At 40.3% G+C, this 24,089-nt stretch overlaps 1 protein-coding gene and 1 long non-coding RNA gene across 3 annotated transcripts in view; one reads left to right on the plus strand and one right to left on the minus strand.

Moving 5' to 3' along the window:
- TXLNB (taxilin beta) overlaps nt 1–24,089 on the minus strand; it is a 53,214-nt gene that overhangs the window by 24,942 nt on the left and 4,183 nt on the right. For both annotated transcript variants that reach the window (XM_045499831.1, XM_045499830.1), the window contains 4 exons: nt 16,142–16,233; nt 10,228–10,398; nt 2,606–2,800; nt 659–778 (listed from right to left, as the gene is read on the minus strand). In XM_045499831.1, coding sequence (XP_045355787.1) covers nt 659–778; nt 2,606–2,800; nt 10,228–10,398; nt 16,142–16,233 — 578 coding nt within the window. The remainder of the gene's footprint in view (nt 1–658; nt 779–2,605; nt 2,801–10,227; nt 10,399–16,141; nt 16,234–24,089) is intronic.
- Nucleotides 20,910–21,947, plus strand: LOC123609089. Its single transcript, XR_006717604.1, has 2 exons — nt 20,910–21,783; nt 21,888–21,947. It is a non-coding gene; the product is annotated as an uncharacterized LOC123609089 (long non-coding RNA).

Raw genomic sequence — 24,089 nt, forward strand, 5'->3', positions numbered from 1 at the left:
CCCTGCTTATGTCTCCAACTTCATTTGGAACCTTTCTCCTCCTGGGTCCACATGCTCTTGCTACTGTGACATTTTTCTGTATCTGGGGGACCCCAAGCTAGTTCCAGCATCAGGGTCTTTTTTGCTGCTACATACTGCTGCTGGAGGCCTCCTCTCTGCCTCCCTGTCACTAGGCAGGGCTCAGCTCAAGCATCCTCCCCTCTGGGAGGCGTCTTGGCCACCCAGTCTAATGTAGGCTCTCCCTCCTTCTGCCCCTTTGCAGTTCCTCCTTATTTCTCTACTAGCACCTATTATTATCTGAAATTTTACTTCTTTGTTCATTTCCTTGCTTATTGCCTGTCTTTTCTTAGTTAGATTCTAGTCTCCATGCCGGGACACGGCCTTTTTGGTCTTGTTCACTGCTAAACCCCGGTGCCCCGGATGACGCTTAGCACAGGGCAGGTGCTTGAAAAAGATTTGTTGAATGGGTGCATGACTATTTTATGTAAAAAACCGTGGGGGTACAGTGCCTTCTACTGGCTGGCCAGTGTAGTTCTCCAGGGAAGCCCAGGTTCTCCCCATCGGTCTAGTGCTCTGTGACTATGATCAAAAACAACTTTCTCAGGGGTTCCTGACCCCCAGGCAGACCAGACAAGCACATTGGCTAAATGATAAGTACATATTCCTTCTCGCGTTTGTGTCGCTCCTCTGCTTCCTTCATCATTTCTTGTGCCTGTTCCAGTTTTGCATCCACCAGCTTCTGCTGCAGTTCTCTGTGTTTAAATATTTTGTCCAGATGCTAAGGAAAAATAAATTGCACATATCAAGCTTGGCTTATTATTGGTGCTGAATAACGTAAAATAAAAAAAAAATAGTATCGACACACATGTTTTCCGGGTTTCAGGATTTAAAACATGGGGGGGGGGTGGATAAATGCATTGGCATCACTTATGGCTCTATATAAAAGTCATAAGTTGGTGCAGTCCCCTGCATTTTGCATTATGCAAAGGTGGCTGCAAAAGGCAGAGGTGCCAAAGTTCAGTAATGTTAACCCCAGAAGCTCCCAACATTATTTTTCTGAATTTAGCAACGACTAGATACGAAGGTGAGTTATGATGCTAGATAGCAAGGTGATGCATACTGCAAGGAAGGGCTATGGCACCATCACTCAGTATCTTGGTGAGATCTATAGATATAAAACCACCTTCAGTCACATTAATACAATTTGTTGTAGTGAATTCCCTTCCACATTCTTGTCTCAAGGGTTGTGAGGCAGCTCTGGGGTACCAGCATGTAGCCCAGAGTCTGGGACTGGGTGGGGAGCCCCCCACTTGAACTCTGTTGGATGCTGGGCAAAACAAGGCTAAGGGTCACAGGTGAATTGATATGCAAATTGCTACTTCCTCCTCTACCTCTTTTGACCTCTCAACTGGCTTAGTGAAGAGAAGCTTCCAATTCTACTTTAGTGCAGAGAATTTCTTAGTCATTAGGAAGTCTAATCGGCAAGAGGATGCAAGGAATTCTAGCCTTCGGGCTCATCTAGAACCAATCCCAAGAATGTACAACTGGTCTACTGGGTCTATTCTGTTCTTCTCTGGGATCCCTCTGAAGAGTATGGATTTTTTTTTTTTTTTTTAGCTTCCTCTCTTTTGCTTCTGCCTGAGCCTCCACGTGGTGTAGGATTGATCTTAGTGATAAGACAAAACGGTAACACGGCATTTTGGTTTACTGTAAGGGGTTTCCTCAACTTATCTAACTGCTGCTTCTGTGTGCTACTGGCTCAGTTTCTTTCTTGATAAAATCCTCATGTTGCCAACAGAGCTGCTCTGATTATGTTATGTGACATTTAAGGCAGACATTTTAATATTTGTGTGGAAAGAGGAAAATAATGTATATAAAGATCTTGAGAAGGCCTCAGAAGTCTTCAAAATGTATTCAATATCCAGATATAACTTTGAAATAATAAAAGGCCCTTTTAGTCTCCCTAATGTAAACTATTGAAAGCAAAACTCTTTTGGCTTTTGTGACAATGGGTAGGTGATGAACCTCATAGCCTATGCCTCCCATCTATATAATGTGGGTAATAGGGTATTATCTAGGGCATAAGGTTGTTGAGACAATGTAATGACATATTGTATGTAAAGTGCAGTACTCAGCACCTTTCCTGGCACCAATTCAGCACTGAATAAATAATACCATTAATATTATAATTATTACATCATTAATACTATTATTGGCTTGTGGAGCATATAGAATACAGACCCTTCATTTACATGACATGATGATTCTTAAGAAGGAGTGTGTGAGATATTTCTCGGCTCTATAGACAATGTTTTTTAAAATCGACAAATGCTATTTTCAAGGATAACTGTGCTGATGGCCTACTACTTCCTAGTTATTGCTTTGCTCTGCAATGATTCCAGTTTTGAAGAAATCCCGTATGACTTTCAGCCAGGTATTTTGCAATACCTCCTGTTTTAATTTTGGCTACCAAAAGACATCTGATCCTAAATATTAATCAATTGAGAGGGCTGGCCATAACTTTCTTATTACCAAGTTCTCCACCTTCACCGCCCAGATCTGGATCTATATATAGTGCCCCTAAGTTGTTTGATGTGTTTCTCACCTCCTCTCTGAGCTCATACTGATCAATGATGCTTTTCAGTTTCTCTGCAAGCTCTGTGTTCTCCTGACACAGCTTCATGTTTCGCTCACTCTGCTGTTCAATCTGGGCCTGGATATCCGTCAGAGTAGTCTGGAAATGACTTGTGATCTCCTTCCTTTTCTCTTCTTCCTCACGTGCCCTCTGAAGGGTTTCCTCCTGTGGATAAAAAGCAAAGTCTTTTGTTATGCTGGTTTGCATGCACCTGGGTTTATAGAACGCAGGGTTAGGTCCATAAAAGGAGGTTAGTGTGTAGGGTAAGCAGGACATTTTTTTCTCAGTTCTCTGGAGCTAACCTTGCTCAGCCCCAAAATAAATGTGTGAGCAAAGGTTTCAGTTGTAAATACACAGTCACTCAGAGCAGGTGCAATGAGGGCCTTGAATTTGATAGTTGGTGATGAATAGGCTTGTTTTAAAAGATGACGGGTCTCCTGCTGAGTGCATAAGCTGTAGCGATTCCTAACAAACACATAGTAACACGGTTTTGATTTCTTGTCTGTGGCCTGGAAAAAAGGCCACTCGGCTTTACTGATTGATGAGACAGATCCTGTGTTTCCTTGGTTTGGTGCAGAAAGAAGAATAATAGATCTTATATTCCTCTCTAAAAAAAAACTACAGCATGTTAACTGCATAATTGTGTTACCCAAGTTTTGTAAATAGAAGTGATCTCAATACAAACTTTCTCTTAGTAAGAAAAACTTTATCAAAAAGCTTGAAAAGGAAACGAAGATGGCTATAGATCAATTACAGCAATTCAAGAATGTAAAAAGAAATCTTAGAAAATTTGCTGGATGTTTTATTTCTGAAAGAACAATCAGTCCATGTGTCACATAGGGTAATTGAGATGTTCAATGTAAATTTTGAATCTGAAAGCAATATTATGTTTCAAATCTTTTTTAACTCTCAAGTGAAACATCTAATTTCCCCCTCTTCCGCTTTGTTAACATGTAAGAATTGGAAATTAACTTTTATATCATTTCTGTTCTCTTTTCTCCTAAATCCAAACTTTGCCTTCATTGCTAACTACCAACAATGTGCCCAAATTTCCCCCATATCTATATTGAGAATTGTTTGCTTTGTGATGATTCCTCTCATTCTTTAAGAATCAAAGGGTTTAATCTTGCTCTATCATACCAAAGATAGAGACACTGCTGAAAAGTGATCCAGACATTTTAGGATGCCTTTCACTTCTGATTAATTGTTATTATGAGAGCTTGTTCATGGTTGGCAAGTAAAATTATACTACATTTAGTTGCCTCCCATGATCAAGTTATGTAATAGGAATTTTAAAAAGAAATAATGATTTAAATAGAAGGAATTGTGCAAATCTTTTTTTATGATAGTTGAATGATGTGATCAAAATAAAAACGGATGCTAAAAATTATGCTCTGGAAATATATGAATTTATCAGTAAGTGTCCTTTTTATGCTACAATATTAACATATTCTCCAACTCTTATAGAATTCCTGATATCTGAATCATAATTAAGTCATGGTGTAAACATTGAATGACAACTTTTTAGGGTTATTATAGGAAATACCTACCCTTCTTAATCTGAGGAAATTAACTAAGGTATTTCCCTGAACTTTGTAGGCTAGCGCTTACTATATATATTTCACTAAGAATGATTATGGCCAGCTGCTAAGAGTCACCGAATATACCTATGATAGTGATTGTCTCCTTACTGCTCCAGATTAGCTTAGAGGTCAATGGGTTCCTAGTTCTAGAACTACAGACTATGATCTGAATGCCATTTGCATTTGTATTCCATCCATTAATGAACGAGTAAATGAAAGAACCATCCCGTGATAGTCAGCAAGTCTGAGCTTGTCACTGGCCAACTGGCTACCGAAAGAAGGTGTGGGTGTTAGGGTGGTATTAAACACAGGTCAAACCATCATAGCACCTAATCCTGGCCCAAAAAATAGCATTTTGCATTTTATAGTAGTTTCTTTTGAGAGAAAAATAAGTCTAGCAAAATTTTATAAAATTTGATTCTATGATAAAGAATTTGTAATAATTTGGACGGTGTCAGAGGTAAAATTTTCAAAGTGGAAATTCAAAGTGGAAATTAGTAATGCCAGTAAGATTGAGAGGCAAAGTCTGAAATAACTAAGCAAACAGACTCTGCAAGCATCACTGTGCATCACTGTGCATCTCAGAACTGGTGCTATGCTCTGGCACATCCTTCATAAGTATTCAGTAAGTGTTTATTCAATGAACCAATAAATTAATAATTTACATACAGACATGAGTAACTTGGACTAGATGAGTCCTATAGTCCTTTCCACTTAAAATTCTGTGATATTCTCATAACCAATCTTACTTATTCATTTACTAAAATCGTGTTTCCTGAAACACTTAGCCATCTCTTAGTGGAAAGTTCTTCCTCAGTATAGTTTGAAGTTCACATTTATTGCTTCAAATATATGAATATTTTGTTGAAATAAACCCATGTCTCAGAACTTCACTCATCTTTTTCTAAATTATTCTAAATTATGAGCTTTTGTGGGTTTTTTTTTTTTTTTGACTCACTGAAGAATCAATTTTAATAAAGAACAATAATAGTTAGGGGCACTTGGGTGGCTCCGTTGGTTGAGCGTCTGACTTCAGCTCAGGCCATGATCTCACGGTTCATGAGTTTGAGTCCCACATTGGGTTTGCTGCTGTCAGGGCAGAGCCTGCTTCCGATCTTCTGTCCTCCCCGCCCCCTCCCGCCCCTCCCCTGCTCACCCTCTCTCTCTCAAAAATAAGCATTAAAAAAAAATAGTAATAGTTAAGTTTTTTTGGTGGGAAGAGCCTGGCATGCATTCTTTTTCTATATCTTCCCAAGCTCTCAGCACATGGATTTTAGATGTAGATATACTTAGGTTCTTTCACTAGTATGGCTAAGGAAGCTCATACCATTTTGACCCTTCTACAGGTAATAACTATAAGGTCTGGACAAGATGCAAGAAACAACTACTTAGAAACACTGGAGAACTGAAGACAGAATCAGGCAGATGCTAGAGGGAAGCTGACCCCTGTAAAAAATAGTATACTGTAAGTTTCTCAATTTTTTAAAATAGCTTTTTGCTTGAATGAAGACTGAAATTGGCAGTTGCATAGGATGGGTAAAATTCTCATCGAAAACCTACCTACCATGTTTCTGGTCCGAGGAATGAAGAGTTATGGGCAACTACAGCCACTGAAAGATGAGAGGAGGAACACTTGGGTGGCTCAGCCGGTTAAGTGTCTGACTTCGGCTCAGGTCATGATCTCACAGTTTGTGGGTTTGAGCCCCACATCAGGCTCTGTGCTGACAGCTCAGAGCCTGGAGCCTGTTTCAGATTCTGTGTCTCCCTCTCTCTCTCTCTGCCCCTCCCCCACTCGCACTCTATCTCCCTCTGTCTCAAAAATAAACAAACATTAAAAAAGACTAAAAAAAAAAAAAAAAAAAAAAAAAAAGAAAGATGAGAGGAGATTCCCAAAAAAGAGAGAGTCAGAGAGAGAGCCTTAAATTCTGTGAATAAATTCTGCCCAAATCTTTGGCTGACCCTGAACCACACATGTGCAGGGCAGACTCAAAGCAGCCTAATTAAGAAAAAAGAAATGAACTGAGTTTGAGCTGCTGCCCAAGAGAGAGAATTTGCAATTTGACTCTAATCAAGTTAATTGCCTGCCTAAAAGAACAACAACAACAACAACAACAATAACATTCTTCAAGGGGTATAGTAGAATCTATATGCTACACAACACAACAGCTGCAACATCCAGAGTATAGTCTACAGTGACTAGATATATGAAGAACTAAGAAAATGTGACCCATTCTCGTAAGAAAAGATAATCGGAGGAGGCCCATTCCATAATGACCCAGATGTGGAATTAGCAAGGGAGAATATAAAAACCGGTGTTATAAGTATGCTTAATGACTATAAAGTTAAGTATTATCTTAATGAATGAAAAGATAGGAAATCGAAGACAGAAAAAAAATCTATAAGAAAGAACCAAGTGGAAAGTCTGCAGTTAAAAGTTACAAAATATGAAATTCACAAATCACTGGGCAGACTTAGAGCAGAGTGGAGACGGCAGAGGAAAGAATCAGTGAATGGGAGCTAGACCAGTATAAATGATCTAATGTGAAGCTAGAAGAAAAAGGATTGGTGAAGAACATGAAGAGAGACCAAGGAACGTGTGTGGGACAATAGCAAAAGGTTGAACACACATGAGGTTAGAATCTTAGGAGGAAAGGAGAGAGAATGAAACATAAAAAATACTTGAAGAAAAATGGTTGAAACTTTACCAAAATTGGTGAAGGACATAAATTACAGATGCAGAGAAGCTTGGCAAATCCCAAATAGGATAAATATGAAGAAAACTGCAGCTCAGCATATAAAGTGGTCAAAACTCTAAAAACCAATGATCAGTAGAAAAACCTTGAGAGTAGCCAGAGATAAATGGCACTATTGCATACTGGGGGACAGCAATTCAAATTATTGTTGATTTTCATCAGAAACTATGGGAGGTTAGATTACAGAATATAGAACCTATAAAAGGCTGAAAGAAAGAGAAGAAAAACAGGGAAATCTTGCCAATCCAGAATTTTATATCCAATAACCATAACCTTCAAAAATAAAAACAAAATAAAGACATTTTTAAAGATTAAAGATAAATACATAAGAGAATTAGTTGCCAGCACACTTCTATGGCAAGAAATAGTAAAGGAAGGTTTTCAAGCTGAAGGGAAGGAATGACAGCAGACAGAAAGTTGAAGCTTCAGAAAGAATAAAAAATGTCCAAAATTTAAATATATGAGTAAGTAAAAAGCAGTTTTTACCTTTAATTTTTATGTTATTTTATTTATGATTATTATTTTTAATGTTTCTTTCTTTTGAGAGAGAGCAGGGGCAGGGAAGGGGCAGAGAGAGAGAGAGGGGGAGAGAGAAGATCCCAAGCAGCCACCATGCTCAGCACTGAGCCCAACGTGGAGCTTGATCTCACAACCATGAGATCATGATCAGAGCCGAAATCAAGAGTTGGACATTGAATGGGCTGAGCCACCCGGGCGCCCCTTTGCCTTTAATTTTTTAAAAAAATGCATATGATCATTTAAAATAAAAATGATAATAGTACCTCATGGGCTTTTTCAATGTATGTGAATGCAATACACATAACAATTATAGTTTGAAGGTGGGGGGCAGTAAATGGACCAATTTAGGTTGCAGTGTTTCCACACCTTATGTGAAATGATAACAGTGTTAACTCCAGGTAGGCTGTGGAAAGTTAAGAATGTATAAGTAATCATGGAGCAACCACTGAAAATACAAAGAAGTATAACTGAAAATCCAAGAGATAAATTAGAATGGGATTTTATTAAAAATATTCAGATAATCCAAAGGAAAGCAGGAAAAGAACAGAGGACCCTAAAGCAGAGATGACAAAGAGTAAATAAATAATAAAATAGTAAAAGTATATCCAACCACATGACCAATTACATTGTATGTTAATGGACTAGTACTCTAAAAGTGAGGTATTGTAAGAATGAAAATAAGTAAGGTCCAGCTATATACTGTCTACAAGAGGCTCACTTTAAATATAAAGGTACAGGCTTAGAAACAAGCATGGAAAGAGATATACCATGCAAACAATAAGAGAAAACTGGAGGAGCTATGTCAACATCAGATAATATAGACATCAAGATAACAATTATTACCAAAGGACAGCTCATAATGATAAAACAGTCAATTTATCAAGGAGACATAACAATCATAAATGTGAGGGGCACCTGAATGGCTCAGTCGGTTAAGCACTCTACTTTGGCTCAGGTCATGATCTCCCAGTTTGCGAATTTGAGCCCAGCATCAGGCTCTGTGCTGACAGCTCAGAGCCTGGAGCCTGCTTTGGATTTTGTGTCTCCCTCTCTCTCTGCCTTCCCCTACTCATGCTTTGTCTGTCTTTCTCTCTCCAAAATAAGTAAACATTAAAAATTTTTTTAATAAAAACAATCATAAATGTGCATACATATCATATTAATACTTCAAAAGCATGAAGCAAACATTTACATAATTAAAAGGAGAAGTAGACAATTCCACAATTATACTAGGAGATTTCCTCAGCAGTTGATAGAACAACTAGACAAAAATTCAGTAAAGACAAATGCTCCAGAGCTAATTGTTGCTTGTGCAACATTACACCGTGGGCAACTGATTAGGACTGCCAAGTCTCAGTTTATTCACCAATAAAATGGAGGTGTTAACCCTTGTTAAGGTTATTCTGAAAATTAGATAAAATGACATATGTAAGGCACTTAGCACAAGTCCTGGCATAATAATGATACTTCATTGTCCGCAACTGGAAGCTGTTAGTGAGGGCGTGGACCCTGTAGGTACAGGGTCTTTGCCACTTCCATCATTCTGTCTTTGAATGCTACCCAAAGAGCCCAAGCCACCCCATTTCATTCTTTAAATATCTTTGTTGATATATCTTTCTTTCCACTGTATCTGATTTAATTTTTATCTCCTTACAATGCAACACTACTGAAAGCCAGACTTAGGTAAACACAGGGTGCTATTGACTTGAATATGTATCTTGAGTTGAGAATGATGCTCCCATCCCCAGGCTGCCATTTACCCCGCGTTTCCGATTGTCCCTACTGCAATGATTGAAGAGATGCCAGGAGTCCTTCTCCTACACCTTGTGATTTGAGAGATATAGTTCATCACACTGGCCTTCCATTTCCCAGATATCAAAAAACCATCTGGAATGTGCAGAGCCATATTCCTTCCCAACTCTGTTGTGCAAACGTGGCAGTGATCTGAATCTCTCTGCTTCTTAAAGTATCTCCTTTTAAACACATGTGACAATAACTATCTCACAGGAATACTGATGTCTAATTAATTATTGTTTGTCAAAAGCTTTAAGATCTTCAGCTGGAAAGGGGACTGTGGACGCATGCGGTATTATCTTGGAGAGTGCTGCATCTTGCTTTGTTGAATGAAACTAGTGTCTGTGTGTAATCAAATTAGGCACACTGCTAGAGGCTTGCGCTGTAATTAAGGAAACCCATGCAGCCTGAATGAAGTGATCAGTCTATTATTTTTAGATTGAATCATTAAGTCTGAAGAGTGTCAGTGTTTTTTCAAGTGGCTTCTGTTTTCAGCGGACTATTGACATTCGGGCTCTCAATCTTGCTTTATGGGGTCAGTTAGTTTTTGTCCATTTTTCTCATGTCATGCAGATTTCATTATAACACAAAACTCTGATTTTTGAAAATTTGTATTTTCAAGTGTAGAACTAAGGTCTGCCTTGAAAAAAATAAAATAATACAGACTCAAGGTAAGAAAAAGGTAAGCGGGGATGCCACACGTTTTACTGAGAGCCTGTTCTGTGTCAGGGCCTGTGTAGCACTCTCAGTATATGACCTCACTTAATTTTCCCCCCGCCACCCAGTGACGTTGGTAGGATCCCCATTTTAGGGCTGAGGAAACAGGCTTGGGGAGGTAAAATGATTTATTGAAAGTCAGAAACTTGCACTCTTTCCGTGAGTAGCAGAAGGCTGTGTCTGTGCAGCATGCAAGCGTGTTATTCAGACAGGTGGTAGTACACACCTTCAGTGTCTTGTTGTGTCTCTGCAACTCCCGGCATAGACTCTCCAGTTTGCTTCGAGCGAGGATGGCTCTGCTGTGTTCCCCTTGCAACTGGTCCTTTTCTTTTTGCATTTGTACCTGTTTCTTCTGTAGGAGCTTTAACTTCTTTTGCTCAGTGCGATGTTCATCCAGCTAGACGTGAGGGGTACAGACATGAAAAACAAAATGGCGGGGATCACTTTTGAGTGGATCGAAAAGACACAGAAGAGGAAGTACCTAAAGACCCCTCTGTGGTTGTTGGAAACGTTTTTTGCTGTCATCACTGCCCCCCTGTAGTCAAATAAACTTCACAAATGGGACTTTGCAATACTTGTAGATACGGGTTTTAGACCATGTCAGTGATAGGTTTTTCCTTATCATTATGGTTATAATGATCTCTTTTTGCTCTGATCTTCTTTTTGGTGGTCTAGAAATAGTTTTCTTTCTCTTGATTCTATCCAGTGATTTGAGTCGATATAGAAAGGCATATCTTGGAATCTGTAAGCTGCCAGAATCCATGATAATGCCTTGTGTTGGGGCAATGGTCAACAGTGTGTCTGCTCAGCTTATATTTTGTTCTCAGAATTCTTTCTCAAAACAAGCTTATAGCAACTATCTTTTTAAAAAATAAAAAAGGATAAAACAGCCCCCTGGTAAATGGAAGGTGAAGTCTGGGGGTCGTGAAAAAGGGTGAGAAGAGAAAGTACCTATCGACTGTCTACGATTGGCGATTTTCCACCAGTTTCAGAAGTAGCCACTGCACAGTGTGAAAGGCAAGTATCTGTAACATGCCTGCCCTCCAACCACCCCCACCCTCCATGCTTATGGCTAGTAAATCAGGACACTGGCTTTTGCCAACCACAGCTGGGGTCTCTTCTCACCCTCCTCCAACAGCTACCACGAAGTATTAGGGATGGCATGGAGAATGATACCCATGTTCCACTGGACTTTCCATCTTGGGATGCTAAAGTTCTGGGATAGGGTTGCAAGATAAAATGTAGGATACCCAGTTAAATTTGAATTTCAAACAAATAAATTTTAGTAAAAGTGTATCTAAAGTATTGCATGGGGCATTTTTACTGGAAAAGCATATTGTTTACCTGAAATGCAAACTTAACTGGGTGTTCTGTATTCTTTTTTGCCAAATTTGGCAACATTTTAATGGAATTCTAGTTCTGGTGGGAGGAGTTTGGGGATCTACCAACGGAGCCACCAGAGCCTAGCATGCTCCAGGCATTTCGATCTCAGACTGGCAATCAGTGAGACTGTATGCAAAGGGCAGCCCTTTTGTCCAGAGCCCTTCCTTTGCTGGGCTCGGTTCCCTGCCTGTCTGAATGGTGCTTAATCCAAGTAGGTGCTTGTCCTGGTTAGGACCTTGTGGGCTCAAGAGGAGGAAAAGCCCCGGGGAGTGACCCCAGGTGTTCCTAGAGCCTTGAAGAGCCTGATGCAAGTGATTACATACATGACATGAGCCCTCATTTGTACCTCAGTTTCCCTGTCTTGAAAAAGCATTTGTTCTTTCTGAACTAGCTGAACAGGACTGTTGCACTTTTTCCAGTTAACATCTTATTTTACTCCCTTCCTCCCTCCCTCCTGCTACGCTAAAATGACCATTGCCAGATCAAGCTGGGGATATCCACACAAGATATTCTGTCTTCATATTTATGGGCAATTTTTATTTATTAGTGAGAATTAGCATCGGGAAAAACTAGACCTGTATTACTGTAAACATCGATTGAAATTGATATTCTTCTTGAGGTTCAATTGGAAAATCATTGATATGTTATTATATGTTTCTCATGCAAGCCTCCTGTTAGGAGGATAGATGAGGTCTTTTCCTTTTGACCACAGTTATATTTGTGCTTATATTTGCATTTTAAATGACCTGTTATCTCTTGCTGAAATTTATATTGTTATTATTGTTATTGCCATTATGATTTAGTCTTTATCGTTTGAAGATTAAATCATATGTCAGGGTTTCTCAACCTTAGCACTTAGACATACTGGACAGCATAATTTTTTTGTGGTGGGGGGGGGCTTCTTGGACATTGTAGGCTGTTTAGCAGTATCCTTGTCCCCAACCTATTGGAAGCAAGTAGCACCCCCCCAATTGTGTCACCCAGAATATCTCCAGAAAGATTTACTCTTGGCCCATGGTGAACACAACTGCCCTTGACTGGGGAACACTGCCCAATATGGATTTATCTGAGCATCAGGAGGAAGATACCCTACCTGTGTTTCATAAGTTGGAAGAGAGGACTTGCTTGCTTATCAACCATGTCGTGTACTCCAAGGTCATACACATTTGACATTTAGCTGGGTCTATCTTGCTTTGCTCTAAATAAAAACGCTTAACTTTCTGACACTTTTTAAAAGAGTGTGGCTAATTTTGTTCAAGTACTTCAGACTTGTGAACACATATATGGTTTCTTAATGAACAGAAGCAAACGTATTGCAGCTGAGTCAACTTCAGTCAAATACTTGCTGGCTTAGTGATTTAATAATGCACTTAGACACAGCTGTTCTGTACAATTGTAACAGGCCGAATGGATTTTCATCTGCTATTTTTCTTTTCTTCTTGTTTATTACTAAGTTAAAAAATAAAATTAATGCCAATTACCAAATCACGATAGTGTTAGTGATTTGTTGTAACTACATTAAAACTGAGGAAACTTAGAAAAAATACTTCTCCTAGGTCACTTCCTCATTTAGTCATGAGGTATCTTTATTTATTAATGAAAAGAGTAGTATATTACAGGATTCAGAATCTGTAAGGGTGAGTTAGCTAGAGAGGCTATTTGATTCACAGCTTTGAATTTGATGATTTATTCTATGTTAACACCTACACATCAGACATCTCCTATATATATATATATATATTTTTTTTTTTTTTAATATATGAAATTTATTGTCAAATTGGTTTCCATACAACACCCAGTGCTCATCCCAAAAGATGCCCTCTTCAATACCTATCACCTTCCCTCCCCTCCCTACCACCCCCCATCAACCCTCAGTTTGCTCTCAAAACATCTTCTATATCAAATCAGTGAGCAATGAAATAGGTTTTAGTCTTCAGGTAAAAGATTGAAATTATTCAAAATTTTTCCTTTCTGAAAAGGAAATGTAATGGGTTTGGGGCCAATTTTCTCCTATTCATTTTTTCTAGAATGATCTTCTGGGTTTTAAAGTTTATATCGTGTCCTATTACAGGACAGGACATAAATGCCAAGGTAGAGTAAGTAAGGCTTGAATTGAGTAGGCTGTCTGGAAAGAGAACCTCCGTGAGGTGACTCTTGACTAGGAGAGTGAGTAGGTGGAGGGAGATCCCATGGTGAACAGCCCTGGTTCCGGAAGAAAAAATCTTGGACTGACGGGCGAAGTGATTTGCTGCTGTGGGCTGCGGCACTGAACATGGCTTCCTGTGCGAGGCTAGAATGCTGCTCAATCCAGCCAAGTATGGAGCATAGCACTAGAAACTAAACATGAATGGCCTTGGTAGGAGGAGGTAAATTGAAGGGGCAAAGGGAGAAAAACGATGTGGAAAATACTGAAAAGAGCAAGGATGGACAGGTCAGAATGGGGGCCTTACTTTTGGGAAAAATATTTTTGAAACCTAACTTACTTTATGGCATCAAAATTGTTCATAGAAGGCTAATAGCTAATGTTAAATAAGTTGCGATAAAAACAAGTTGATGCACTGATGCCTGCTTCATAAATTTCTACCATTCTTTTGGAAAGTAATATGACCGTTAAAAAAGCCCAACAACAAACAAAAGGCGTTCATGCTATTTGATGCAATAATCCCAATTCTGGAACTTTTCCCAAAGATCATAAAATGAAGAAGGAACACATGTAAAGCATGACGGTATTCACTGCTGCGATATTTGGTAAAGCAAACAGTGGAAGGAATCTAATGTCCCCAAATTAGGGAACCGGTAGATAATGGCTACTTAATGGAAAATAACATAGCTTGTTACAAAATATAATTATAAACGACATGGGAAAATGTCCTATGAGACAAAAAAACAAACAAACAAAAAAAACCAAACAACAACAACAACAAAACAAACCCAAAAAGCCCAAGAAAAAAACCCAGCCAGATTCCAAAGTATAAGTACCTTATAGTAATTATTATAAAAAGTATCTCTGCCTATGTAGCAAAACTGGGAAGGAAGAGGGATAAATCCAAGTTTGTGTTTAAGGGTTAGGGGATTAGAGATATTTCTGCGTGTATTCAGTATTTCTTATATCATCATGATGTGGGGTTTATGTGATTATAAGCCAGTTAAAAAGTATTGGCAGAGATAAACAACCAGGCAGTCCCTCAGGGCCTCAGAATTCCTCTGGGTCTACTGCAGGATAGTTCAGCACAGAGAACGCGTCAAGGTGAAAGGAAGAAAAGGAAGGACAGGAATCACAGGACGAAAGTCCAAGTGAAAAAGAAAGACAAGTCACTTGTTAAACTCCACTCCATCAATAGGGATAAGACGGGGAGTTTGGAGGCCCCTTTTTTAAAAACAAAACACACACACGCAAAAAACAAAAAACAAAACACCAACACCAACAAAATCACGAAAACAACACAGACACATAAAAACCCAAAATCAAGAAAAGAGAATTATGTCCAGGGTCTCAGAAGGGCCCATACCAGGGAGAGGCTCTGAATCCAGCTGCTTTAGTGGTAAAGGTCCATCTGCCTTCAACCTGCCGCCTGGAGGAACTGTTTTGCTGTGTGTGGACTTAGTTTCATTCTCCTGTGACAGCTTGTCCAACAGGAATAATGAAACTTTTTTTTTCTTTTAAGGAAAGCAAGCAGGAATGAAGGAGAAGCATGTTGGCTAGCCCCACTTGAGAGGATGTCACATCCCAGCCGCGGGTTCCATAAGGGAGTCCCCATGCGGGAGTGGTATTTTCCTGAACCCGCCTCTTTTTCCCAAGTGGTCCCATTATAGGAGTACTGGTGGGGGGACCAGGCACTTCCCGGATTCTCTGATGTCTGTGGGTGGCTTCCCTGCCTTCCAATGGCCCTCTCTTATCCAGAGGGAGCCTGCACCAGGAGGTCTTAGAACTGGGCGCAAAGTAATCCACATCAGACACTTTGCCACAGTGGGGGAGGGGAGAAGAATGTAGATCAAAGAGAATGAATGAATGGTTGAATGAATGAATGAATGGTTGATTGAATGAATGAATGAGTGAGTGCACAAATAAAGTTTTCAAGACCGAATGAGAATGTGTCACAAATTGAGGGTAACTCATCCCTCTGCTTTCCTGAGGGGGCCCCTCGAAACACCTAGGAACAAGAACTAAACAAAAGTTTGCCCTTACATGGAGTATATTTCTGTTATATTACAAAGCCAAAAAAACTTCAAAATATCCACAACTTTCAATTATCTATAATTCTTTCTTCTACCCCCCAAGTTATACATATAATTGAAGGCAGAGTAGACTCCAACTCTATCCTCTTTATTTCTTTCTTTTTTAATGTTTATTTATTTTTGAGACAGAGAGATAGAGCATGTGGGGGGGGGGAGGGGGGGAGAGAGAGGGAGACACAGAATCCGAAGCAGGCTCCAGGCTCTGAGCTGTCAGCACAGAGCCCAACATGGGGCTTGAACCCCCGAACTGTGAGATCATGACCTGAGCCAAAGTCAGCCGCTTAACTGACTGAGCCACCCAGGCATCCCTGTCCTCTTTCTTTATTTTGCTGTTTGCCCTCAGTTTTTGTTTCTTTTTCCTTTAAAAAAAAAATTCTGCTTTTCCGGATCCCCGCTCTGGCGTATGTGAGATAGCCAGCTATGGTCTATAATGAGGTACAGGAAAAGCGAACGGCCTCCTTTTCTCAGCTCTAACCGGAGCCTGAATCTTTCTGACAAAAAGAGCTAATCAGAGATCTTACCAATTCAGCATACTTCTTGAATAAAAAGTCAAATTTTTCTTCAGGTGTTTGCAGCTTGGTCAGCGTTTGCATGAGCAGGTTGCCTTCTTTGCCTTGAAAGACAACAAAAAGCCATACAGACATTTAAAAACATAAGGGCTTTAAATATTTTGAAAATATTCAAAAGAATAAAAAACACTGACTTTATATGTGAATAAATCACCCATTTCCCTGCATTGACTAATTTTTAAAAAAAGAGGCAAAACCACCAATTGAAATTTCTGTCTACCACCAAACTGCCAGCCTGGAGGTGTGCAGTTTTAGAATTCCAGCCCAAAGCACGGAAATTTGACAGTTCAGTAGGCCACTTCTTTCTTTGTTTTGTTTTTGTTCCTTCAGTCCCTCTCTTCTCTCTTTTTTGGGGGAACCAATTCTCTTGTTTTTGTGCAGGAATGCTTTCTGCGAGGTTTGGGTGGGAGTGTTCTGATCATGCTTCCTACGTAGCAGAGAATGAGTTAAGATCAACCTAGAAGGAAAAGCGAGCCAAGACATGGCAGAGGACCTTCTCCACAGGCCTCTTTATGTCGCTGTGACAATGGGATCCGCCTTCCTGGGCCTTCCTTTCCGCCACCCAGGTCTTCATCTTTGTTGGCGGTCTCCTTTTCTGGTCCCCGTGGAAGTTCATGCTACATTTGAAGACTCATCTCTTCACGATTATCCGCCTGTGAACCTCAGCTTCTCCTCTTTCCTCATTGTTCTTCCTTTTGTCTTCTTCAGCCCAACCTCCCACTTGCCTTTCTGTGAGCCTGGAAATCTGGTTTTCAAGTCGCCATTGGGCTGAGTGTTGGTGGGGAGGAGTGGGACCCTGAGCTCTGCAGGTACCACTGATTATATCTTTTCAAACAGTCTGGTCAAGGTGGAACAGAGTGACAAGTCAGTCTAGTTACGATAGGAAGGTCAAGGCACACAGTAGAGGTCATGGTTCCTGATGTAAATCTATGTAAGAGTATTAACAGCTTTGACAACCTTTCCCCAAGAACGGGCATTTCCCTTTTGCTGGAATATCTGCTTTTATCCCGGAGAGGCGTATGAATCATGGAATTAGGCTTGCCAGATGAAATACAGGGCGTGGGACGTGATTGTACTAAAGAATTTTGCATTGTTTACCGAAATTCAAATTTGCCTTGGCCTCCTGTATTTTTATTTGCTAAATCTGGTAACTCTAATGGCATCAAAGAATTTTAGGTCTAGAAGGACTTTAAAGAGCATCCAGCCAACTGGTTCAATTTTATAGATTAAAAATCGAAGCCCCAGAGAAGCCCAAAGTTACATAATTGGTACTGGCAGAGGCAAGGCTTGAGTCCAAGGTTTGTCTGCTTGCTCTAAATCACTCCCTTCCCATGTGGAATTTTGATGCCAGGAAACCCAGAGAAATAATAAGAAACTTCTTCTTAAAAAACATGACCTCATTCCTAACAGCTGGTTTTGTCCATCTTTGCCCAGTGAGTCAGTTCAGATTAGAGATGTGGCTTAAGACAGGGGAGAGGGTGGGTGTGAGAGGGGCCCCGCCAGCTCTCCGATTATGGGCTGCGGCCTAGCGTGCTGCGTTTACCCTGGTCATCACTGCCGCCCTGCCCCCACTGCGCCAGTGCTTTGAGTTATTTCTCTAGCCGCAGGGACGGACGTGCCTTGGTCAGGACATCCCTTCACCCTTGCCTTCAGTCTGTGGAAGGGGCCCCCGTGAAGCCTCTGTCATCTGTTAGAGGAAAGAGATTGCTGAAGATCAGATTTGGCCCAGGACGCTGCATGGGTCTGTTCTGTGGCCAGTGCTCAGGAAGGATTGGTAACAACGGAACAAAGCCAAGCCAAGGCGTGCACACTAGTGCCACGTAAATTAAACGATCAGTGTCCTAAAGACAACTTCGTGCTGGACCCGAGGACAGATGGGTCTTACTCTCCCCTGGGACATTTACTGTATGCCTAGGATCACCCCTCAGTAAGGGTCCCGACGTGTAAAACCATTACGTGTCTCATCTGGGGGAGATGGGAACATTTTCGTCTTCACATGAAGTATCTTCTTTCCTTCTTATTTTCTTTAACTGCGAGAAGAGGGTTTTTGTCCTGTTTTGTTTCGGTCACGTTGAGGTTTCTAATATTCAGTTCTAATATTCTGTTATTTTGTGTAGAAGGTTAACATTCGTGGGGCGCCTGGGTGGCTCAGTGGGTTAAGTGCCTGACTTTGGCTTAGGTCATGATCTCACCGCTCATGAGTTCGAGCCCGGCATTGGGCACTCTGCTGTCTCAGCGCAGAGCCCGCTTCAGAGCCTCTCATTCTCTCTCTCTCTCTGTCTGTCTCTCTCCTGTGTGTGCTCTCTCTCAAAAATAAATATTTAGAAAGTTAACATTCGCAAGCAACAGTCTATCCTTCCCAAATGATTTCTCCCTTTAACGACAACAGCCAAATCCAGGAAATTGGAGACAAGCATGTGCAGAATTAATAAACTCGTGACACCAGAGAGCTTAGTTTGTAAACTTGCATCGGTTTTGCTGGGCTAGAATGCTGTGGGGGATTACCGTGGCAGGGAGGAATAGACAAAAAGATTGCTCCGCTTCTCATGAAGGCTGTAATTACAGTTCCACAGAAATGGGGTCATTTGGTGATAGTGTCAGACCCAAGAGACAAACTGACTTTTTCCAGGGACAGTTTACTGGGAGGGAATGACTGCCTTTCCCCCCAGTGTGTCATTCCAAAGCACTGTGATTGTGAGATTCGTCATAAAGAAAGCAAGGGACAGACCTGAGTCCCCATTCGAGCTGGGGACGGCATGTGAAGGGCATTCGGCCACCCCTCCACAAAGTATGCATTTAGTAGTCGGTCCCCAGGAAGGTAGGACCACCTCAGCAACAAGAACGGGTGTGTTGCACCTGTGGCACGGTTGTAGACCGAGGGAGTATTGTAATATGAAGACATGATTCTTACATCAAAGATATTAAAACACTTAAGATAATGAAGTCAGCTATATAAATATGACCTGGGATTTTTCTTAAACTTTCAGCATAGCGATAACCATTTAAACTAAATTTACACAAATTTTTTTAAGTTTATTTATATTCAGAGAGACAGAGACAGTGTGAGTGGGGAGGGGTGGAGAGAGAGAGAGAGAGAGAGAGAATCCCAAGCAGGCTCTGTGCTGCCAGCACAGGGCTCAATGTGGAGCCTGAACTCATGAACCATGAGATGGTGACGCGAGCCGAAACCAAGAATCAGACGCTTAACCGACTGAGCTGCCCAGGCGCCCTCTAAATTCATGCAGAATTGATGAGTGTCTTAAACCTTGTTCTTTCTCTTCCAAAATTATCTTTTAGAAATTGGGGGCTAAAATTTCATCTTGGGTACACACATGTGCCTTTCTCCCCCCTCCCTAATTTCCATGTGTTGTGGCAGAAGCTTAAAGCTGGAAAAAGATCATGAATATTCTGTTTCAGTGTTAGGCCCAGATTCGTATTTTTTTTTAATGTTTATTTATTTTTGAGAGAGAGAGACAGACAGACAGAGGGCAAGTGGGGGAGGGGCAAAGAGAGAGCGAGACATAAAATCTGAGGCAGTCTCCAGACTCCCAGCTGTCAGCACAGAGCCTGACACGGGGCTCAAACTTCCGGACCGTGAGATCATGACTTGAACCAAAGTTGGACACTTAACTGACTGAGCCGCCCAGGTGCTCCCCCCCAACCCCAGATTCATATTTTAATGTTAATTTTGTCTCCTAACAAAATTTAAAAATAGTGAGTATGGTAAAAATAATTCCTGAGCATCTATAGATATCTTGTAAGAAAATGAGATTTGCATATGTAGACAAAAAGGATAATGTAGTCACACTGGACTAAGGATAAGGTCTAGAACCTGAGTTCTAGAACTCACCCTGCCATTGAGAAGTTGAGTAACCATTTTTACAGAGTCTTAACCTCTCTGGGCCTAAATTTCCCTGTCTATAAAATGAGTAAGTTGACTAAATGGGTTCTGAGTTTAGCACTTAGGATTTGTTGATTCCATGACTAGAGTAGTTTTAACCATTTTTAGCTTAATTTAGATAACAACAAAAATAGCAATGTTTGGATGGTATATTTGTCTTTCCAAAATATTTTTGTCCACTTTAAAAATTTATCAAGATTTTCTTATCCTTCATTATCTCCTCTCATAGTCTGGTTTTGTTTGTTGTGCTTGGTTTTAATGACCTATCAGTTTTGAAAATACTACCTGCCCTGTATTTTCTTGTTACATTGTTTTTATTTGGCCAACATTTCATATCTCTTGTGTTTTTAGTCACCTTGTTGTATGTGTTTGGAACTTCGGCCTCTTATTCAGTTGGGGAGTGGAACTGGACTTCTTTCTTTCTTTCTTTTTAAGTTTATTTATTTTAAGAGAGAGAGACAGAGTGAGCAAGCATGAGTGGGGGAGAGGCAGAGAGAGCGGGAGAGAGAGAATCTCAAGCTGACAGCGCAGAGCCCAACGCTGGGCTGGATCCCACTAACCATGAGATCATGACTTGAGCCGAAATCAAGAGTCAGAAGCTTAAATGACTGAGCCACCCAGGGGCCCCTGGACCTGGACCTCTTATTAGATCAGGCGGTGATATGTTTAAACTGTTAGCGATTTCTTGGCTGTAACTATAAAGAAAACTTTCTTAAAAGGAAAAACCTTTAAGAGTCTAATAATGAGGAGGTTACTCCAGGGAAAACAAAACAAAACCTTATAATGAAAGAAAAATACCAGAAAGAGCAGGAAAAAATGAATACATCTATTCCTAATTCTGATCAAAAGAGAATACTAATCATTTTGCTCAAATTGTATTTTTCTATCCTATTCCACCCACTTCTCTAAACCCCTCTCTCCTTTTAGGACCTGGCCCGAGATCTAGCATTCCTATGAATCTACTCATGAACACCTCACTCTTTGCTGATTCCTCTTTCCCCTGAATTCCTCTGGTTTCCTCCCATTTCTTCCAAAATAAATAAATAAATAAATAAATAAAATAAATTACCATTTGTATCAAGGCAAAAGTTTATTCCTCTTTCACAGTGAAACTAGAAATCAAGCTAAAATGGATGAAACACATCTTCTGGGAAAGTGCTCATTCTAAGGAAGAGTAAGTAAATGACTTTCTAAAGACATTTCAGAATCCATTGTCCTAGTCAAGGTCCTTAGATGATAGAACTGAAAGTCTACCTGTAACTAAAGATGAAACCCATTCACTGAGCTCTAATAAATGCTCCTCAACCAGTACCCCATTTAGTTTTTATGTATCTTCGGTGCTGCAATATTAGTGACTTCAGTTCTGCTCCCTTGCTTTCTTTGTGACTAATCTCACAGTCGCATCAACTAGTTGAGTAACCTCTTTTGCAGACTCTTAAACTCTCTAGGCTTCAATTTCCCTGTCTATAAAATTAGTGGGTTGACCAGATGTATTCTGAGCTCAGACTGGACCTGTGGATCAGCTTTGTTTTCCTCCTAGGCTTACACTTCAAACCTATGCTTTCCTACTCAATCAGTTATCTACCTAAATATCAGAATGGACATTATATTCTGTCATTGTTTTGTGCTTATTACTACGTGGTGCTTGTGCAACCCACGTCCTGTTGGCAGACAAGTGATTATTAAGACACTTGTGAGTCTGGATGATGGGGTGGGGGAGGCAAGGGGGAATACTTAGATGCTGACAGGGCGTGCCATGGTGCTGTCTAATGTTTTATATGTTCTTGTTTCTTTCAGTTCAAATGCCAAGGAGAAAGTGACTCTACCAACTAAAGAGATTTAAAAATGTTTCCCCAACTGCTTTGGTGCATAGTGTGTTGCTTGTGAGGGGGTATGCAGTCTCTAAAGGAAAAACAAGTCCTAGATACTTGGGTTGTAGAGATATTTCCCAAATATTCAAAGTGTTTGGGAAAGAAGGGTCTCTTTGGTCCAGTAAGTCTAGGAAATGTTGTAAACTATGCCCATCACTATTGGACATTTTCATTGTTGTATACATTAAAGGTCAGAAAATTCTGGCAGTAATGAAACTTTAGCTTTGTTGAAATCTGAAATGTCCCAAAATATATACTATGGGAAAAATTTGGGTTAGAGAGCCAGAACATTTCAGCATCTCAAAATACCAACAAAACAAATATTATATTATCTGAGAAGCATGCAATAATTAAAGAGTCATCTTCGATTAAGCACCTAAGCAAAGTCTAAGGATATCTTTTCAGGTACTGGTCAAATGAGTTACTAAAATTCTATAGAAGTCCAAATAGATTCTAACGAAGACCATAGTCAACACTTCACTTTTTGTTTTTTTTGTTTTTTTGTTTCCAAGAGGGCGGAAGAAGCACTTTCTAAAGCATCAGAATCATTGTTTCCACAATCTGTTTGTATCAAAATTACCCAGGGTGCTTTGGTTCCACTCCATTCCTACAAATTCTGAATTTCTGTGCTCAGGAATAGCATTTTTTATAAATTCAGTATTCAATTCTAATGCACAATGAAGTTTAAGAACCACTGGTGTAGATGATAGTACAGAGCCATTTAATTGATAAACAGCTAATAAACCTGCTAACGCTACATGCAGATGGCTGAAATAATGTTTAAAATGGTGGTTACAACGGGAGCTTGGGTGGCTCAGTTGGTTGAGCATCAGACTCTGGATTTGGGCTCAGGGCATGAGCTCACAGTTCATGAAATGGAGCCCCTCAATGGGCTCTGTGCTGACAGCACAGAGCCTTCTTGGGATCTGTCTGTCTGTCTCTCTCTCTCTCTCTCTCTCTCTCCCCCTTCCCCACTTTTATTCACTCTCTCAAAATAAACTTAAAAAAAATACATCGGTGGTTACATATTTTGATTAGCCTAAAAATGTTTTTTTTTTTAACATCATAACGTAGCTGAAACACTAGTGGTTAGAAGAACGTACTGATGGTGTTTAGGGGAATGGCATGGAAGGGTCAGCGTTTATACACCACGTGCGGTTAGAGTGGACACGAGTGGGCACCCTGCTTCACAAACATTGGTTCTGACCACAGGCTCAGTTGAAATCTGGGAACTTGTAGATAGTGGGAGGATTAGAATTGTGGAATTTTTTTCTTTAAAATGGTTTTGATTATTTGGTAATTAAATGGTTAATATGGATTTTGAAATAACTCCTGGAAGACAGAGAAGAAACCACAATTGGTCTTCTTTGACTTTACTCCTATTTTCTTCATATCCTCTCAATACAACACAGACACATTCCTCTATAGAAGTTGTTTTAGAGTGAGAAAGCAAAAGAACTTTCCTGGGTAGGAACACTTGAAATCATTCACCTCTGAGATGTGACTTTGTGTTGTCTTATGGGAAGTTACACAGGGACTAATCCAAAAGGGACTCTCCTGAGATGGCTTGGATAGATAAGGAAAAGCAGTGTTTGAACGCAGAGGAACTTTATTCTCTTTCCCAAAGATCCAAAAACACTTGAGGGATTCCAATCTTGCACTTTGGAACTGGGTAGATATTTTCAAGGTATTATTTGGGTTATTTTATTCTTTATGCTGGGTGAGCCAAGTGTGCCATTTGAATGTGTCTTTTAGCCCTTCTTGAAATCATTGCCAGCAGTGGGCTTAAAGCATCATAGTCATATCCCATGCATAGGCATATTTGGGGGGTTATAGATAGCTCATTATTGGAGTCCGAACCCCGCACTGACTGACTCCAGCGCCCATGAGTTTTCACTTTGCCACGTTATCTTCCAGAAATGAATAAGACATTACAGCTTCTCCTGATAGATTCTCTACCTTCCTTGGGAAGCAGGTATATAAACAAATGATTGCTTCAGAAGATTGAGTGGAGGACTAAGAAAGGTGATGCCAACTCTACCTGGGCATGTCAGGGAAGGTGCCATATAAGAGGTGGTATTTGTGGTGTCACAGTGGAATTCACCAAGGAAGACAGGCAGGGGGGCTA

This window comes from Leopardus geoffroyi, chromosome B2 (assembly GCF_018350155.1).
Source record: "Leopardus geoffroyi isolate Oge1 chromosome B2, O.geoffroyi_Oge1_pat1.0, whole genome shotgun sequence".
Taxonomy (NCBI): domain Eukaryota; kingdom Metazoa; phylum Chordata; class Mammalia; order Carnivora; family Felidae; genus Leopardus; species Leopardus geoffroyi.